This window comes from Myzus persicae, unplaced genomic scaffold (assembly GCF_001856785.1).
Source record: "Myzus persicae strain clone G006 unplaced genomic scaffold, MPER_G0061.0, whole genome shotgun sequence".
In the NCBI taxonomy this organism is placed as follows: domain Eukaryota; kingdom Metazoa; phylum Arthropoda; class Insecta; order Hemiptera; family Aphididae; genus Myzus; species Myzus persicae.
This window is the reverse complement of record NW_019100548.1, coordinates 633,777-653,664: the sequence shown is the minus strand read 5'-3', so window position 1 is coordinate 653,664 and position 19,888 is coordinate 633,777. Positions and strand designations below refer to the sequence as shown.

Genomic DNA, 19,888 nt, shown 5'->3' with positions numbered 1-19,888 from the left:
TCTGTGACAACTTACTTCAATGACCAATTTTTTTCATGCGACTATTAGTTTATTACTTAGTCGTTAAACATCATGAAATGTATTGATATAATATCTAACTAGTAACTATCTATACACATTAGGAATCTAATCTATCGTTTTTGTGTGCTTAAATATTTGTACAATCGCGTAGACGATCGTTTCATCTAAATGATGACCTATAGACTATGAGTCAATAGCCAAGACGGCAAATAAAGTTATCATCCATAGCAAAAAAAGTACAAAAAAATCTATTTGAGCAGTTGGATTTTTATCTAACTGATATACGATAAAGTCATTTAACAGGAATATTGTTTTTAAAAATTATTTTATATGTATGTTTGAATGTCTCGAAACCAATTCTTTTACCACAAACTAAACAAAAGTAATTCATAAAAAATACATCAAAAACAGTACCCATATAATGTTAATTTTTATTTTTAACATACACCTGTCACAACTTAAAAAACAACAAAAAATACAAACGTTTAAACATGTACATCTGGTGACTGGTTATAAGGATCAACAGAGAAATAATTACGATCAGACATAGTTATTACTTTTTACCTACTCTATACATTACACCTGTTGATCTTACAGAAATTAAGCAGGAAAAAAATTATTTAATGGCGACTATATTTTCCTGTATCCCACGGTCTAGTCTGTGCGATCATGTATAGTTGTATCACAATGGAATTATTTCAGGCATTTTTTTTTTTATTATAACAGACATTGCAGCGCAGCCTCTGTAATTAATTATTACTGTACGTGTAGTTTAGTATCATAAAAACAATTACAGACATTGTTGACACTCAGTACTGGTAAAAATACGAACAAACTATCAAATAAAATTCATCAAGAATATAACCAGCGGTCAGCGATGCAAACATTTTTTTATTAAACAGTTACTAAAAAATACATTCAACACTTATTCAATAATATTATAAAACATTTTGTCAACGAACATCATGCTTTTGGATTTCGATATCGTAAAATTATTATTATCGTCATTATTATAGAAGCTACCGCGGTATCTTAAAGGTCATTATTATTCATATATTTATCATTGATTAAAATAAGGCTACATTATTAAAATAAAATGTTCAAAAAAATTAAACTACACGAAGTATATAATATAGGTACATTATATTATTACGTAGGATTGATTAGTTTTGTTCTTGATGTGAATTCGAGTAGTTTCATAGGAATTTCCTTGGTTCCGGACTAAGAGCTTAAAATATTTTGTTTATCATTGAAATGTGCCATACACATCATAGACATTTACCATGGTAACTCATCAAAGTAATTTTCAAACTAAGTTTATAACCGGATAGAAATAAACCACAAATCGACCTAATTAAAATAAAAATGTATTAAAAACATTACAACGCCGCGGGTTCAAAGCAATGTGCATTATTGTGGTATATTGGGTTTGTTTCTCCGCAACGGTTGACGCAAAACCATTATTCGTTTGCGGCTACAAAAAATATATAACATAATAATTTCGACACGCGTACACCGCGGCGACAGTAATACTTAAGTCTTACCTGTATTATTATGATATTATATAGTTCAATAGTTGTGCTATACTGCACGCGCGAGTATATAATATTATGATATACAATTTAAATAGGTCGTCGAGCTCTATAGATATATTATTTATGCGTATAATCTAACTCTAAGCCGCGGATTGAACTATATATACATCGAATCATAAGTATACCTACCCACGTCTATGCCATCACATTATATACGTTATACACACGTACACAGGCATTATGTATGATATAATCTAATATTTAAGTCGGACTGCAATGTAACAGCTATAGGGAACCGCCTCGACCGCCTCAAGTCGGGAGTAGTCGTGCTGTTTGTGGTGTATAAACGATGTCATAAACGCGCGTGCGTTACGGGATACCTATAGGTACTATAAATGCGGTCACCGGTAACCGAAAACCGACTTGTTGATGCGGGCGGCGCGATTAGCGGGGACGGCGAACCTAAATGCACACCGGGGGCGATAGCGATATCTTCGCTACGGCAGAGGCAGTAACACGAGTAAAACAAATTCGGGGGAGGGGGGCACACGACCTCGGGCTTCCTGCTCGGGCGAAGATACGAGCGCAAAAGACTGTGAAATTCTTTACGGCCCGATAAATCACATCCGCCGGAAACGGTCACGGTGCAGCAGCAGTGAGGGCCACGCATGAAGGAATCGCGCGACGGCGAACGCGACAGCGGTAGCGGAGATTCCGTCGCTGAAATATAATTATATATCAAAAAATGTTGCTATATATACGAGTGTACAACTTGTATCTACAACCACCTAGCTGTTCTAAGGCGTACAAATCGTCGGTGGTTTAATGATAATGGATTCGTCGCGATTTCCGAGCGCGGTGACGATACAACAATTATTATTATACATAAACTATAAGCGCGTGTACTATATTATATTAGGTATATATATATATAACACGCGGCGAACTACGACGTCGACGTAGGAGAGATTGAGAGAGTAATAATATTATAATGCGATCGATTGGACAGAAATACACTGCGACGTAACCCGAGTTTAAAAAGTCGTCGAGGCGCGGTGGGGGGGGTCGCCCCCGCGCTGTGCAAGTATAGGTCGGTTGCAGAAGACGTGCGGCGGCTGGGCGCATGATGATTACCCATACAGACATATATATATAATATATATGCATATACAGGACCGACGATCGTGGGAAACGGTAAAAATCCGAGTCGTAGACGGTATTTAGACGGCGGTGGCATTAGAAACGATTGCTGCACCGGGACGGAGGTGTGTGTGTGCGTGTGCGTGTGTTTGCGTGTGGAGCGCGATTCTCACGACGTTGACCGCGGGCGCACGTCCGTATAGTTATATCGCGCGGGCCTTTCCCCTCTCGCGAGCGGGTCATCCAGCGGTGGGGGCTGGGGGCCTGACGGCCGGGGGCTTGTGTGGAGGGGGAGGTGTAGAGCATCGATCGCCGATCGTCGATCGTGTGAATCCGTCGTGCGAAATCCTGAGGGGGCGATTGTATTTGTGTATTATAATGCTGCAAAAAGTGCATGCAGCGCGACTGTGCCTATATTGACATGAGCATACAATGCGGATGCGACGCAATTTGTGTCTTGGCACAAGGTCCTGCGCAGAGACAATTGAAGATACTTAAAAATAACATGTCCGTAGCAAAGGTACCTGCATATTTTAAAGGCAACAAATCATATATATCACATTGTTGTATTTAACTGGTACCCGAAAACTCAAAAGGTCAAATCTAGCACCGGATAGATGTCGTATGACGACGGTATTCCAGTTCGGTGGAGTTCGGTTGGACCATAGTCAACAAGTACGATTTTAGGCTATTGTTCCCATCCGGTCGCACGCACCGGACATCGTCATGATACGACGGACGCTCCCACTCATCGGCGGCCGCGCCGAAATCGTATCACTCATTTTTTTCCTCATTCTAAACGGAAAAAAAATATTTGTCTAGACCTGTTCTACATAGACATAATATATGAGTTGTAAACCGGTAACTGTGTTTATATAATACATTTGTATTATATTTTATGTGGTCATGTTATTTTAATATTGATTTACACCGTGTTTTTTTCACTATAAACTGCTGTAAACATCGAACAGACACAAATCATTTTCTAATCACACTTTTTTTAAGTAGATTACGCACATAATAATTTTATAAATATTAAAACCACTTAGTTATGAATATCATATCTCATATAACCTTTTTTGCAACATACTCTAGTACTATTATATTATACATATATTTTAGTTTTATTTAAGTCTAAAGACGGTCAAATAGATAAACACTTAATCACTTAGTTAATAAAATGCGTATTATAAACAGACACACACCATATTTAAAATATAAATACAAATCTATTACTCTATATAATTTGGTTTTAATGTTTATTGGATAGAATCAAATAGTCAACTGATTTATTGTTGAACTCTACAATATTAATATGATAAACACTATTATAATATAAATAATGATAGAAAGTGCATAAGCTGTGTGCTTAAAAATGACTCCATTTCATTTGATGGACGGTCAATAAAAATAATATCCTCCGGTTTTCAAAATTAATTTAATCGATACCAAAGAGGTAATAAAATCGTTCGTCGTTAATGGACTTTAAAAGTTGGAACTCGATGATACAATTATCATTACGAAATATTTATAAATTAAAACTAAATTGTTATTGCAACGTCAATAAAACAAATAATTGGTGTTTCGAAACTCATACAGTATTATTAGGCTTATTTTAAATAATAATCCAACTATAATTAGATTAAGCATGTTTGAAGTATATTAAATTCAATTTATAGCATAGATACCATTAAAAGGTTAATACAACGTTGTATGACATAAGAATGATGGTTACAATAAAAATGCAACTTAAAACTTTGAATAAGAAGATTTAATTTCTTACAGAAAACATTACCTTTGCCGATGTGTATATTTAGTTTTGCATAATTTATAATAAAAACTAACAATAATAACACAAAATATTAAATAAACCAAAACCTTAAGATATAGTCTATAAAGGCATATATTAATCTATTGATATAACAATTCATACAAGTCATAAAGTAACAAAAATAACAGAATATAGTTTAGAAGTTATCATGTCATATAAAATACTAAAAATGAATAATATAGTACCATATATTTCGGGTTTTGACATTAATTTTAAACTTGGTGGTATACATATCATTAATATTTAGTATTATTTTTTTTTAAATTAAGTTGTAGATAACATATTCAAATAATAAGTATAATAATCAATAATATTGGCTAGAATATATTGTATGGTAATAAACTAATAACTTGTAAGGTTAAAAATTATAGCTATATTGCGTAATGTTATAAAAAAATAATATTACATATTTATCAATTAAAAGTACTTACTAGTTACTATAATAATTAGTAGTATTAAAATAGTGTAAATGTTACAATAACATTTTAAACAGGCAAATAAATAATTCTATAATACTAAATGCATCAGAAAAATGTAACCAACCTAATTACTCTATTTAATATTAGTTTATTAAAATTAATATCCCTCGAAACAATAAGAATTGTTAAGATAACTATTAATAACTTCCAGCAGCATACTTTATTAAAATTAATATTTTTAAATATAAATCAATACTAAACTACTCAATAGTCAATACACAGTGCACATGAACAGTTCAATAACCATTGTTATTTATTAATTATTATAATAATTATTATTTTATGCTGTGTCTAATGTTTTTATATACACGTCATCGTCGTCATCCATACGATAGCATATACCAACAACTTCAGTGTTTAATGTTTATTTTATCCAGATAAAGCCAGAAATAAGTAAAATAATAAAAAAATATACCTATAACCTACACAATAAGCAAAGGATTTAGCTAATGAGTGTAAATTATAACCGGATAACGTTAATATTAATTTGAAATGTTAATTACACGCAATATCTGTCCTATACTCCTATAAAATATTAAAATAATCAATTTACATCAATAAAAATATTGTCTTACTTAATAATATTGAACAAAAATACATTGAAAAATTAAACATAATATAAAATAATACCTAATACCCATTACCTAGGTATGTAAATATATGATATTATTATATACTTAAAAAATACTAAATTTATTCAAATTATACGAAGTGTTTGGCAGTTGATAGGTATATAAACGTATTAATTGCACGATGCTTTAAAAAATATTTATTACAATAAGTCTCTATCTTCAAGATTTTAATTTCTCGTCATCGACTTAAATATTAAGTCTTAGGTCATTAGGTAAAGAATATGAAATATAATAATATTAATTTTGCTTAGCGAACATTTTAAAACTACATACATTTAGTTTTTAAACTTTTAACAATCGATAAAATAAAAAGAATTCAAATAGTTTTTACAAGTACACGTTATTCGCCCTATAAAATAAATAATATGCTGACATTAAAAATATATGAATTATTATAATAATATATAAAGTCTAAAACAGAAGGAATTTAAATTTATTATAAGTTCCAACTGAATTAAAAAGTTTTCCCCTTTATCGTAAAAGATTATTAAATACTCTCATAATAAATTTTTAATATTTTTGAACGACGAGAAAACACGATTTGAGATAGCGTGGGAGCGTTTCGCCTATGGACAATTCTGCGGCTGGTACGACTTGTTGTGTAAGGTAATAAATAAGGTAACCGCCACAGTTAATTATTCTGGACTATACTCGAAGAAGTAAAACTCATCTTTAAGATCAAGTACGATTGAATAAAAACAATATACCTACATACTTAAATAAAAGACATTTTAATGATTTAAACCAAAAAAAAAAAAAATCGATACCTCATACAAAACATATTATACAACTATAAAAAAAATTATTATTATAACTTTAAAAATGCATCTACTTGATGACAAGTTTAATAAATGAACTAATATAGGTACCTACTTATTTTAAACTTTTAAACTATTTTTAGTAACAGACCCACACTGAGCAATCGTTCAAAGACGCATACACAATTATAATAGAGGCATGTTTCGATCATATCATTTTATTTGTAGTTATAGATATGTATACATATAAGAATACTAAAAATATGACTACACTATACACATATTATTTTTTTTTGCCCAACTGGAAGCATCGAGGACGGGATCCCTTCTATATGTGAGAAGGACGACATCTGGCGTCATACGGCTATCGTCTCTCACAGGGGAGATAGGATGAAAAGCCTCTAAATGTGAAATGTACGACTAAAATAATTACGCACACACGAAAAAAAGTACCCCTACTAAGCAACTGTTGCTTGCACATGTTTGGGGGAAATAAACAATGAATTTGGTTACACAGATCACACCGGGAGTAGTTTCAAAATAAACTTGTTGCCCCTGTATATTAAAGACAAACATGACTTCTAAAAGAAAAACTGACTATACGGTTAGGAACTAAAGTACACATGTATAGGAAAAATGTTTTCTTATACATTTAATACAAATGGCATAACTTTAGTTTAACAATTTAATAATTTTACGATTCTTGTGAAATTTTACTGAGGAAAATTATACAGTAATCCTATTAAACAAAACTATTGACTTATCGATAGAATACAATATATATAACGAATGATAGAGATAATGTGAGTAAAAAGAATAATAGACAATAGTGTAAATGTGAAAAGTATAAATTATATGAGTTATACTAAATGTATTAAATATAACTAAATAATAATATTATAATGAAATAGAAATACTGTATGTGTAAGACAAGTTATAAATAGTTAAGTTTTGTTTTATACGATTTATTACCTAGATTAAATGAAAATAGTGACATGTACTTATTATGTATATTGCGTACTTATATATATTCCAACAGTCAAATTTTTCCAAATTCAGAAAAATAAATTTTGCCGTGAACAAACACTGCGACTGTGTTTAATATCTAATAAACAAATTTGATTGATTTCAACGAAATTAAAAATAGTTTATAAACATAATATGTCATAATATTTATAGTTATAGTTATTCATTATACTCCATGTATATTTTCATTTTCGCTTGCATATTAATGTACAATATTCTATGTACCCTTCGTTTGTTTTTCAACGATCAGACGAAAACTAGTTGAACTACATTCGTCTAGGGCCTAGGCCATATATATTTATACTTGCTGTTTTTTTTTTAAATTACACCTAATTAAATTAATTTTAATATCTTATTATATATAGTTTGAATTCAACTTTGGTGAGAACATTTTCAAAACCTTAATTAATAATATAATAATATAGAAATAGTTAACAGCAAACACAAAATGTTGTTAGCATAATAATTAATAATTATATAAAACCAGTATAAAATCAAATAATTTAATAATAATCATAATTAAAGCTAAAAATTCAAAATTCAGATATTTTACTAATATAAATATAAATACTAATAATAATACATGGTAATATATTGGAAGCATTAAAAAATAACCTAAATATTTTAGAAGTTTTCAATTGACTAATGTCGAATAAAAATGCGTTTTATCGATATTCATTGACTTTCTTCAACTGCCTGATCCATTAAATGATAGGCACATATAAAATAATAAAATATTATACTGTTTTCACTTAAAAGTCAAATTTGTGTATATAGATATATATAATATAAAAAATATAGGGTCAGCTAAAATACCGATTAATCATTGACAATTAAAACATTTAAAATATATTAGCATTTATAATACCTATAATATGATATTAAAACACGAGACATTTTTTTTTAAATCTAAACTTAAAGATACATCGAGTAGTTGTATAAGGTGATTCGCCAAGCATGCTCACAACATTTTTTTCTTCAATAATGTAGCTTTTTAAAATCTGACTTTTGGATTTTTTGAATATACTTAAAGACCAGAATTTCGAATTCTTGATATTTGTTGTACTACTTGAGGAAAATCCAGTAGAGATACAAACTTCTGTTTTCCAAATGGGAACATCACTTTTCAACTGTACATTTTTCAGTCGTTAATTTTTATGAAAATGTTGACGTAATAGAATAAGTAGAGCAGTTTTTGACTGATTTTACTTTGTGTCTTAAGGACAAGACGTTCATCGTAGTGGATTTATGAGATGTGGGGGCTATGGCGATTTGACAATTTTAGTAATTAATGTTAATTCAATAATTAATAAATTAAAAAATAATAATTATTAATCTATTAATAATGTGTAATAATGGCCCAAGTATTATTAAATACTGCAAGTTCCAATATTATGTTTTTTTTATATTTTTGGAAAACCATTTTTTAGGACTATTATCCTTAATACAAACATTTTAATAACAATAAGACACTGCGTATTCGAATTTTGAATTAGGTATACCAAAATTGCAACGAATAAATTATTTACAAGAAATAAGCAGGGTTCTCATTTGAAAAACGGAAGTTTGTATCACCAAAGGACACGATTTAAGTAGTACAAAATAAAATTCAAAAAGTTGAAAATATTGAAAATATTGTCTTTGAATATATTTAAAAATTCCACAAATCAGAATTTGAATTAATTCATTATTGATGGAAAAATGGGAGTGAGCATGCTTGGTGAAGCACTCTGTATAATAATATTTTTTTAATTTGATATGTATGATGGTAATAGTATTCTTACACTAAAATTGAATACGATACCTTTTCTGTTTTATTCTTAATATTATTTATTTATGATATTAATATTGTTATTTTGTTCACAATCAATCAAAACGAAAGAAAACAATAGTAGACATACGGTTTACGATTATTCATAACAATAATATTTATGGGCATCTACGAGTGACTAAGTTCAAAGTTGAAAAACTTAAATCGAATACTATAAAAATAATTGATGGTAAAAAACTTGATAACGATCGGGCTGTACATTCGTTATGAAATTCATAGATGAACTCATATCTCAAAACTAGGAAAAAACAATGAGAAAAAAAAGAGGAAAAGAAACGTATTTAAAAAAAAGAAATAATAAAGCGGAATGTCATTCACGATTTCGTTAGCGGATATAACAATGTGAAATTATTATTATTATAAGACGTGGACCGGAAACGACGACTACGTTATTATAATATTATATTGAGGACAGCGTCCGGACGACGCACTTGTGAAGAGAAAAACGAATTTCCGTGTATACTGCGAGTTGTAATCGTCGAAAAAAACATGATAAATTATTAGGAAAACCGTAAAACAAAACAGTTAACGATGACAACCGAAAATCGAACCACTCGAGCCCATCTCGTCGCCATCGATTACGTGTAGTCGTGTAGGTACCTAAATAGTATACCATAATAACGACGTTATGTCAATACGACGACGTTTGATTTCGTGGCACGTTCCCCGTTCCAACACGTTATAATAATATATTAATATTATGATCGTAACAACCCAGGACGGATCCAGAGCGACTATAATATGTGCGTGGGTGGCTCATTTAAATATACACAACACAAATATTTATCTAGTACATTTCAAAACATTGTGTGTATCAAATCCGTCACTTGCGCCCTTTGTTAATTAACATTTATGGAGATGGAGTAATATATATAATATATACATTATATACAATAAACAAAAAAAAAATAGAATAGAAGTATAAAAATATCGCCATAATGTTTTTTATCTATTTTATTTAAATTAGTATATAGGTATTTTGTATTTTATTATTAATGTCCTGGATTATATGTTTTTTTGAATTTATGTAATAACCTATACTATGCATAAATTATTAGATTAAATATTTCAACAAAAAAAAAATATGGAGTTCAGTACGTGGGTGCCGTGAGCTCTTATGGGCAGGGGTGTAGGGAGGTGCACTGGATCCGCCACCGGTAACCACATAATAATATTACAGCAATAATAATATAATGGCCGGGACACGCGTAAACCCGCACGCGTGCTGCCAAAAGGGTTGAGTAGAAATATTATAATATAATAATAATATGTGCCTATACACGTTCCGTCGATACACATTATTATACATTTTGTGTCGCGATTTAAGAACCGGACGGCAGATGCGTCGCGCCGGCGATTTGCGGAACAAGCGCGGGCGCGCGCCGAGAAAACAACTGGCCCGCGGCCGTCCGCAGTCGGAGGTAATTATACGAATAAAAATCCGATAGCAGCGGCGGCGGCAACAGCAGCAGCAGCAGCAGCAGCAACAGCAGCCGTCCGACCTGCAGTGGCCCAAAGCATCAGGGGCGACAGCTGCGCTGCCGATGCCGTTCGTCGCCTACTCGCCTCGCCGTATAAGGTTTATGCGGTGCTCACTTATTATTATTATTACTATTACTATTATACAAGTATAATAATAATATATTACTTCTATTACCGTCGAGTCGGCATCGGAGTAGGGCGGAGAAGGGCCCGCGGGGGTATGGGCACGCGTATCGACGGTCCCGGTCGCGTGCCTGGTGTTTCCCGCATCTGCCCTCCGCCATCGGAACACCGCCGGGTGGTGTCACCTGGCGCGTACACACGGTATTTTATTTTAGGCGTACACATTATGCACCGACACCGACACACACACACACACACACACACACACACACAAACACACACACACACACACAGACACACACACACAGACACACACACGCCGATACCCGAACACGCGCAGTCAGCTGTTCCTTTGTACACAGACATTTATATTTTCATACCTATATTTATTATACACGCACCGGAGGAAACCCCCGCGAGGTCCTGTACAGATTCTCACGATTGCGCAACAATAGGAGAAGAGGACCGAAGACTGCCGTGTACGGGGCACACCGTTATATATCGCGTGGACGACGCGACTCTCGAATCCCTCGGACCATATGATCGACAAAGAAACTGCGTATCGCGCAACAGCTGATCGAAGACGGCTTTTGTGAGTATACCTACCTACGTATGATATTATTATGTGTGTTTGGTGTTGTGCCGAAAAATAATGCGTTCCCAGCCCGAAAAGTCTTTTCTCCGCGTGAGATCCAATACGCCCCGGGTCGCACAAAAACGCATATTATTATTATTATTTTATTCGCATAATAACAATATACAGGGCGAAAAATGCTAATCAGATACGAGATGCGGTTTCGGGGGACAAGCGTTCGGTTTTTGTGTTCAAAACCACAGGTTTTTTTTCCGAGAAAACGACATAATATATAATGCTGGGTGTGCACTGTCCAACAATATGCCACGACCGATCGGTAATAAAACAGGTACTAAATAAGCATAATACGACACAGAGTCGTCCGATGATTTTGGACTTCACGAGCACGCGAATTTCTAATCATAGTATAGTTTCAAAATTTGTCGTACGGGATAACGGAAACTTTCCTGTCATTCGCAACCAGTGTACTATGATATATTATATTATTGTATGGATAAACCGCACGCTATTATATTCGTACGCGGAGCGATTTACGATACGCGAAAAGGGTCTTGAAAGGATTACAATGAAACCATCGGATCGCATCGATATTCGTATAAGAATAGGGTTGTTGCCCCGATTACAAACGGGTGTTGTAGTAAAGGGTTGCTGCAGAAGGATCAATATATGTATAATATAGTGCACCCGGGGTTGAAGCGGACCATCACATTTGGCGCCATTATTGGTTTGACGGAAAAAAGGTGTTTTTATTGAAATGATTTCTTTTATAAGATGAAAAGGGTCACGAAGATCGACGACGGCAATGTCTACACAGTTAACCCGTTTCAATGATTATTGACAATCACATTGAAAATCACGAATCACAATTTGTAATAAACTATATATTATTATACAACTATATTTATTTAATACATGAATAATGATATAAACAGATAAATGTGCATTTTAATTGGATCGCATAAATTAACGCGACTGTACTAAAAAAAAATGTAAAATCGAACATTAAAATATTTCCAACTGCGCGATATTTATAAAACCGGTGAAAAAAAATGTATAGGTAATCAATAGCTACAGAGAACTGCAGCACAAGCCAATGTCGAACATTTAGTTTTTTCCCTACATAACATCGGGTGTTATTCTGGCACAGCTGCTAGCAATACGTTTCACGCCGAGAAACTACAGCCTAAATATAAATCCACGGCGAGCACATTGATATTCGTACCACAAGTCACAACAACTACCTATTGCTGGGTAATATTATAATATAACAACATAGTACACTACAAGTAGTCTAGTCGGATGAATGATATTATATTATATTGTTATAACAGCGACGACGGTGTTGATAATTATATCTATTTATTGTTTTATTCAAAGGGCCAAATAGGAGTTTAATCGATACACCATTAAATAATTACAATTAACAGCACACAACGTATAGGTAAATGCAGGTGTCTAGTATTATGCATTATGCAAGCAACAATCAAATGAATTTAAAACCTACAATTTGTATCTAACCTGTGAACTCTAAAAATTACCGTACATAAATATTAATAATAATAACAATTCTAATCACTGAAAAGGAATACGTTTTCTTGAGAAACAAATAGTATTATAATAATAATTATTATTTATGAATTTCATTATAGATTCGACGAACCAAGGATAATATATTATACTGTGCAACAATAATTCTGCGTATTTAGTATAAATATAATTAAATTGTATACTATAGACAATTATGTCGTTTTTTGTTTGTATACAATTATAATTTATAGCATAAACCCAAGCCATAAATAGGAATATTACTAGCTATTTAATATTTGCTATAATAATAATCGATCAGAGATAATACGTGAACATAATATTATACAATATTATAATATAATATAAGACATTATACACGTACTCATAATAATATATAATAATTTCAGTGATATGTTCTTTTAATAAGAACGAATCATTTCTATTAAGTAATTTTCATAAATCTACGAGCTGTAGCAATAAAGCGTTAATAAATTATTACATTTAGGCATACTCAATTTTATAAATGTATATCAGTAGATGTACCTACTTGAATAATTTTTTGATTTTTACAACCAATTCAATCCTAAGGACTTAATAATAAATATATATAATATTATTGTAATCCTAGTTCAACTGTCAAATTGCATAAAATATAATTTCCAAATCCAAATGTTTAATTTCAGTAAAAGAAAATGACGCCTAGAATCCTATACTGTACAACAAGTGTAAATATATTATCTCAATCATGGATCTCGAACACATTCATCCTATATCAGCAAATAAATACCATTATATTATGTTATTATGCCGGTACTTTTATGTTCCTTGCTAGTTGCTCGAGTCGATTATTAAAGTCTAGATAAACCTGCACATATCGTGCCCAAGTATCGAGGTTGTTACATCGAAAGCGTGACTGAGAACACCAAAAACCGGAATATTCGTCTATGAAAAAATATATTTTCTTATTTAATCATCAACGAAAGACCGTGACGAAGGCGGTGTAGGAATACTTGTTATATAACGTATTAATTAAAAGCAATTTTATAAAATAAATTTCAGCTTGAACAATTGTCCGAAAGACTTACTATTGTCTATTATCATTATGTTATAAGTACTCTTATAGTTTTAAAAGAATATAGTTATTTTGGGCGGTGACCGTAGACCATACAGACCGGAACTTACCTGTCGAATTGTAAAACATTCAGCCTCCCCCCCCTCACACTGTACGAACGAAATAGGGGAATATTTTTTTGGTCTAAATCCTGTTCCGGTTGACGGGTCCCTTCGCATTTATACGGGCTTCGGGCATTACGATAAATAGAACAGCTGCAACGTGCACGCGGCCCCCTTGGTTTTTATTGCTCTAAACTGGATTTGTTTTTTCTTTTATACTCCGTACGAGGATAAGATAAAAGCAAAATGTGCACGCCTGCTGCAAACATAATCTGATATAATATAAAAACCAAAAAAACTGCAACAAAAATACAAAATACGAAGGTACGAAGTACTTCTGATTGGTTGCAGTGTTTTTCATTTAAATTTAAAGATACGCGTACGTGAGGTCGAATTTTAATTTTGAATTTATTTTAATTGAAAAAAATATATAGCTCAAAAAACAAACCAGTATTTATTTTTTTTATCAACGATTTTTGTGTAAAATGGAATTCTCTATAAAATAAGATTTAAAAATAAATATTACGGCAATAAATTACTTTTAATTTTCTACACCTACAACACGTAATGTGTACAGACTACAATATTTAAGTTATAGCATTGATTTTAGAATATTATACTCTATTTTAAAACCAATGGATAAAGGCTATAGCCTATTTGTATATTATTATAATGTTGTCACACAACAATTTAAATATTTCAAATATATTATAAGTAAAACTTAAAAAAATACTTTCTAGAAGTTTTTAAATAACTTTTAAAAACACAAATATTATTTAGATTTGAAATTGTGAGTGTATGTAGGAAATGTACTTCCATATGAAGTTAAAATATTTTATCTAATAAGGTAGTCGTTAGTAGTTACTTCTTAAGTTTTTAACCGAGAATTATAAAAACAAAACTTATTTTAGTACACAACATATTGAAAGAAAAGAAATTATGAATAAAGAGAAGTTACAGCGTTTTCCTATTTTTAGCCTTAAGGCAAAATGGAAAAACGGTGGTCCACATATAATATTGTTTTACTGTATTACTTTTGTTACATAAAATGTTGATCTTTTATCTAATGCAATATTCATAACCCGCTAAATCCATGATACTGATAAACGCAAAAAAAAAACGTTTTTTCATGTTTATTATTCATCAATATAGTTTTACAAAATGAAAACTGTTTATATTATACAATAGGTACCTACAAAATAATCGATTGTCGACGGATACGGTATAAATTACAAAAAGCCACTTAAAATAGTTAGAGCAGATGTACAGTATACACTAGTACACCCAACCCAGATGTACACCCACACAATACTGACCACTGGGTGACCAGTACCTTAATTCATTGCGGTAGGGCTTTACTCCAGAGTCTAGGGTATTAATACAATTTACAATGGACAACCGTGTCTCACCGTGGTACATTTTTCCCACAAAATATTACCTTATGGCAGATAGAGTAATGGTCAAAATATATAGTGTTGTAAAATGAACATTTGGTTGATATGCACTCAGCTTGCAATGCAAAACTATACTCGTAATAATCACTACGCCCATTTGACCGCATAATATTGTGAAACGTTTTAGATTCATAAAAATAGAAACCATATAGAAATAGTAACATAATTTCGGTATTAATAGTATAGACAATAATGAACTACAAACTACATATTCATCCGTTTATAATAAAAGTATTCGCCCTGCCTCACGAACCAATTCAAATTTCAAAGGCATATTATGAAACACGGGGAGGGGGAGTCTAGTTGTTTTTCATTCACTGATAAACGTAAATAGTACAAATGAAAATTATTATATTAATAGTTGTAGCCTATAGTATAATAATTAATAACTAATATTATGTTTCGAGTGTACTTCGTAATAACTTGAGTATGTCATTTTACTGGATGTGATATATGTATTTAAAAGATAAATCATTGAATAAAAAAATGATGTGGAGACGGTGTGTGGTATGTCACCTCTATTTCTAAGGATATTTTATTATTTATTTATATTAGATACTATTATTAATTTTTTTTTATATTTGTAATACAGTAAGTTGAACTCATTTTTGTCAAAAACATCCCTTATATTATATATTTATTATAATAGTATGATATCAATTATTCGTAGTATATGATTATTATTGACTTGAAAGTCAATAGTATTAGCATTGGTTATAAATAATACATATTACGTACCATAGAACGCCAATGGTGTAAATTATAGGTTCGTATCCTTGAAATTAGGTAATTAAAATATTATGAACATTAATTGTGTAAGTATCTTAGCAAATAATAACATATGTAATGGCAAAAAGTTTCAGTCCTTATGAATAGTACTTTTTTAAGTACACGTGCCCTATGCTATCTACAGTCGATTTATTGGTGTCGTATGCTATCTATATTATTAAAGTTATCTACACATTTTCCCATTCTATATTTAATACGTTACCAACTTCAAAACGATTGTATTCGTATAATATGTTGTGTCTTTTGGAATGTGTTTGGTGCTAAATAAACGATAAACGTGTTCGTTTTGGTATTTTTGTGTTTATTTGAGTTTTATGAAAATGAGTAATTTAGGTGATTTATACAGAAATATTATTTTTAACGACTAATCTTGTGTCAAATGTTTAAAAGAATGCGGGTTATTACCGAATTCAAATGTATGTATCAAATTAAATGCTACGGGTGAAGTGTGTGGTGGTGACATGAAAAAAACATTAAAAAATTGTCGAAAACGAAATGCAACCGGTCAATTAGTTAAAACCAAATACATGCGATGCCAAACAAGAGGTTGTCAAAAATGGCAATCAATACGTTCCCAAAATCCATTTTTTACCTACGTGGATAAAACTGGAAAAAATAAAAGTGGTTTGAGTTTATGTGAAATTATTGAACTTGTTTGGTGCTGGGTAAATAAATTTAAAGTCACACAAACAGAAAAAATAACTGGCAGAAGTCATCATGCAGTCTTAGATTGGTTCAATCTATGTCGAGACGTGGTGGCAGAACAGTTTAAAAAACGTGGAAAAATGGGTGGAAAAGAATTAATAGTACAAATAGACGAATCTATTTTTCAAGGGAAACGTAAGTACAACTGCAGAGGAAGACTTCGCCTTGGAGATTGTAAACCTGTTGATAATGAAGATGCTGATAGTAATACTTCCGATACTTCAGAGGATAATTCTAACAAAGAAAATCAAAACTATAATACTAATCGAAATTATGGCAGCCAAGTTCAAGGACCTTGGGTGTTTGGCATGTGCTGTTTGTGTGAAGATGGAATTTTAGAACGCCGTTTTTTTATAGTCAATAAGAGGGATCGAGACACATTATTACCAATAATAATTCAAAAAATAGAACCAGGAACAAAAGTTCATTCTGATGAGTGGAGAGCATACAGCAATTAAAAAAATCACGGTTTTCTTCACCAAACTGTTAACCATAGTAAGAACTTCATAGATCCGCATACAGGTACTCAAACTCAAACAATTGAGTGTTTATGGAGACACCTAAAGGTCAACTGCAATATAAGATCACGTGGTGCTGCAAACCTAATCGAAAGGGAATTACAGGAAGAATGGTGGTGTTCAGTCAATCCAACCAATACGTTCGGAAGTTTTTTGAGAGACATAAAAGATACATTTTTATAAATATACTATAATTTAAATGACAACTGCAAAACTACAAGCTCTAATAAAATTATTTAGGTAAGGTGACATTTTTTTACATTTTTTTCGCGTAGGTAGAACACGACACAAGTATTAATTTTTTGTAGATAGCATACGCCGGTAGATAGCATACGAAACGTGTACCCTTTTTTAAATTACCACGTAATAACTCATTAGACAATATTTTGTTTACAGTAAGGCACTTTAATTGTTGAGCTAAATTTTTATAAAGACTAATAAAAAAAAAAACTCTTAAGAGAAAAAAATCCTTATTTTTCATTTAAATAGGTACCCAATTTTGTCATCATTTGAAATTCAAACAATTATAAAAAAAAAATTGTTACTTTATGTACTTTTGTTAATTTTTAATTGCTGTAAGAACAACTTATGACTTATGAATTAATGATTACCTTGTATTAAATTGTAAACAAAAATAAAACATAATCCAATACATATGATACATATGATACATTTGTTCAGAATTTAAAAGAAAATGTCCTATCTTTGCCATACTGGATATTGCTAACTATAATGTACTTCAACTCTGAAGTCTGAATAAATGTTATAATAAGTTTTACTTAACTGTTATCTTTTAATAAATGGTACCTACAAAATCTAGGTAACAAAATATTTCATAGCGAATTAATAATTTATTATCAGCATTGTAAAAACCAGTATGTTCTATTTTAAGTAAGACGGTGTTTAAGAAGGTGTCAGTGCAGTATTTGTTCTCTATCCCTGACCCACGCTCAACATAGCAAATTTGAGTTCAGTGGAACCAACCTTGTGTTTTTAAACTTATTATCGCACTTGAAGTTAAGTATATTTAATATAATAGGTATATTTCTAACTGAGTTCTTATATTGGCCTTTTAGGACATATCTCTTTAAGATTGAAATATCGTAAAAAAATATAACGTAAAAACACAGATAATCTTAACTTTAAGTTTGTAAATAACTCAATTCACTCATTAGAGTATTCATTATAGTTTACAGAACAAAGTGGTTCTGCTGAAAACAAATTTGTTAAATTGAGCTTGGGTCGGAAAGAAAAAACTAATAGTGCGCTGACATCCTCTTAGGACTTTATTATTTCAACAGTTATTACAACAACCTTATATTATGAAACATTGAAAAGATTTATTACATCAAAATATATTGATATACCTATTATTAATTGTATACAATTATTTTTGACTAGTATTTATCTAATACAATAAATAAGTAAGTAATATACTATGGAAATAACATATATATTAATTTTAGATAAAACGTCAAAATGTTTAATTAAATAAGGCAATAATTAAAAATTAATCTAAATAATTACTTAGATCAAGTAACGTACTAATATACACACTTTAGAATTTATCATCCAAAAGTTGTTTTATATTTAATTTATACATTGTAATTATGCTTTTTAATAAAAAAATATTTTTTATAATTTTGTATTTTTCTACAAGACATTTATTACTTGGAATGTGTCATTGTGTCCTAGAAACCACCAATATTAGCACAAACTTAACTTAAATTTTCAAATTTCAAGTGGTTATATACTAAAACACGGTAAAAATGAATGGCCCGGATTGAGGCTTAATCAGTGTAGGCTACAGTTATGCTACAGCCAACAAACCTGTAACTGACCACCGATTTAGGGACATCACTTACGTCCATCCAGTGGTGGATCTAAGATTTTTTATTGGAGGATGCTACATTGCTATGTTGATAATAAAGCTGGTACTTATCAAGAACAACTAAGGGATAAAAACAAATGTAACCTACTTTTTGGTGGTAGTCTGCAATTAAAAGGTTTAGTTCTAAGTGATACCTGATATCTAAGTAATTTATAGTAAAAAAAAGGGCAATGAGCATCCCCCCTAAATCTGTCACTACGTCAATCCACGATGTTTTATACAAAATATAAATTATCTTTAAACTTTTATTGATTAAGTACAAGAATTAATGGTACTAATAAATAACATTGTATCCGTACTTAGGACCGCGTAGTTGACGTAACACCGTTTAATTGAAATTGCTTACATATGCTAGTATGTAGTATTGCTAGTTTTCCG

At 31.2% G+C, this 19,888-nt stretch overlaps 2 protein-coding genes across 2 annotated transcripts in view; one reads left to right on the top strand and one right to left on the bottom strand.

The window, feature by feature from the left end:
- The window catches only part of LOC111032061 (protein neuralized), a 32,440-nt gene that overhangs the window by 10,097 nt on the left and 2,455 nt on the right, over positions 1–19,888 (bottom strand). The gene's annotated exons all lie outside the window — the stretch shown is intronic.
- On the top strand, positions 16,269–18,014 carry LOC111032077. Its single transcript, XM_022312277.1, has one exon. It carries the CDS (start codon positions 16,858–16,860, stop codon positions 17,557–17,559), a length of 702 nt encoding a protein of 233 aa, XP_022167969.1. The 5' UTR covers positions 16,269–16,857; the 3' UTR covers positions 17,560–18,014.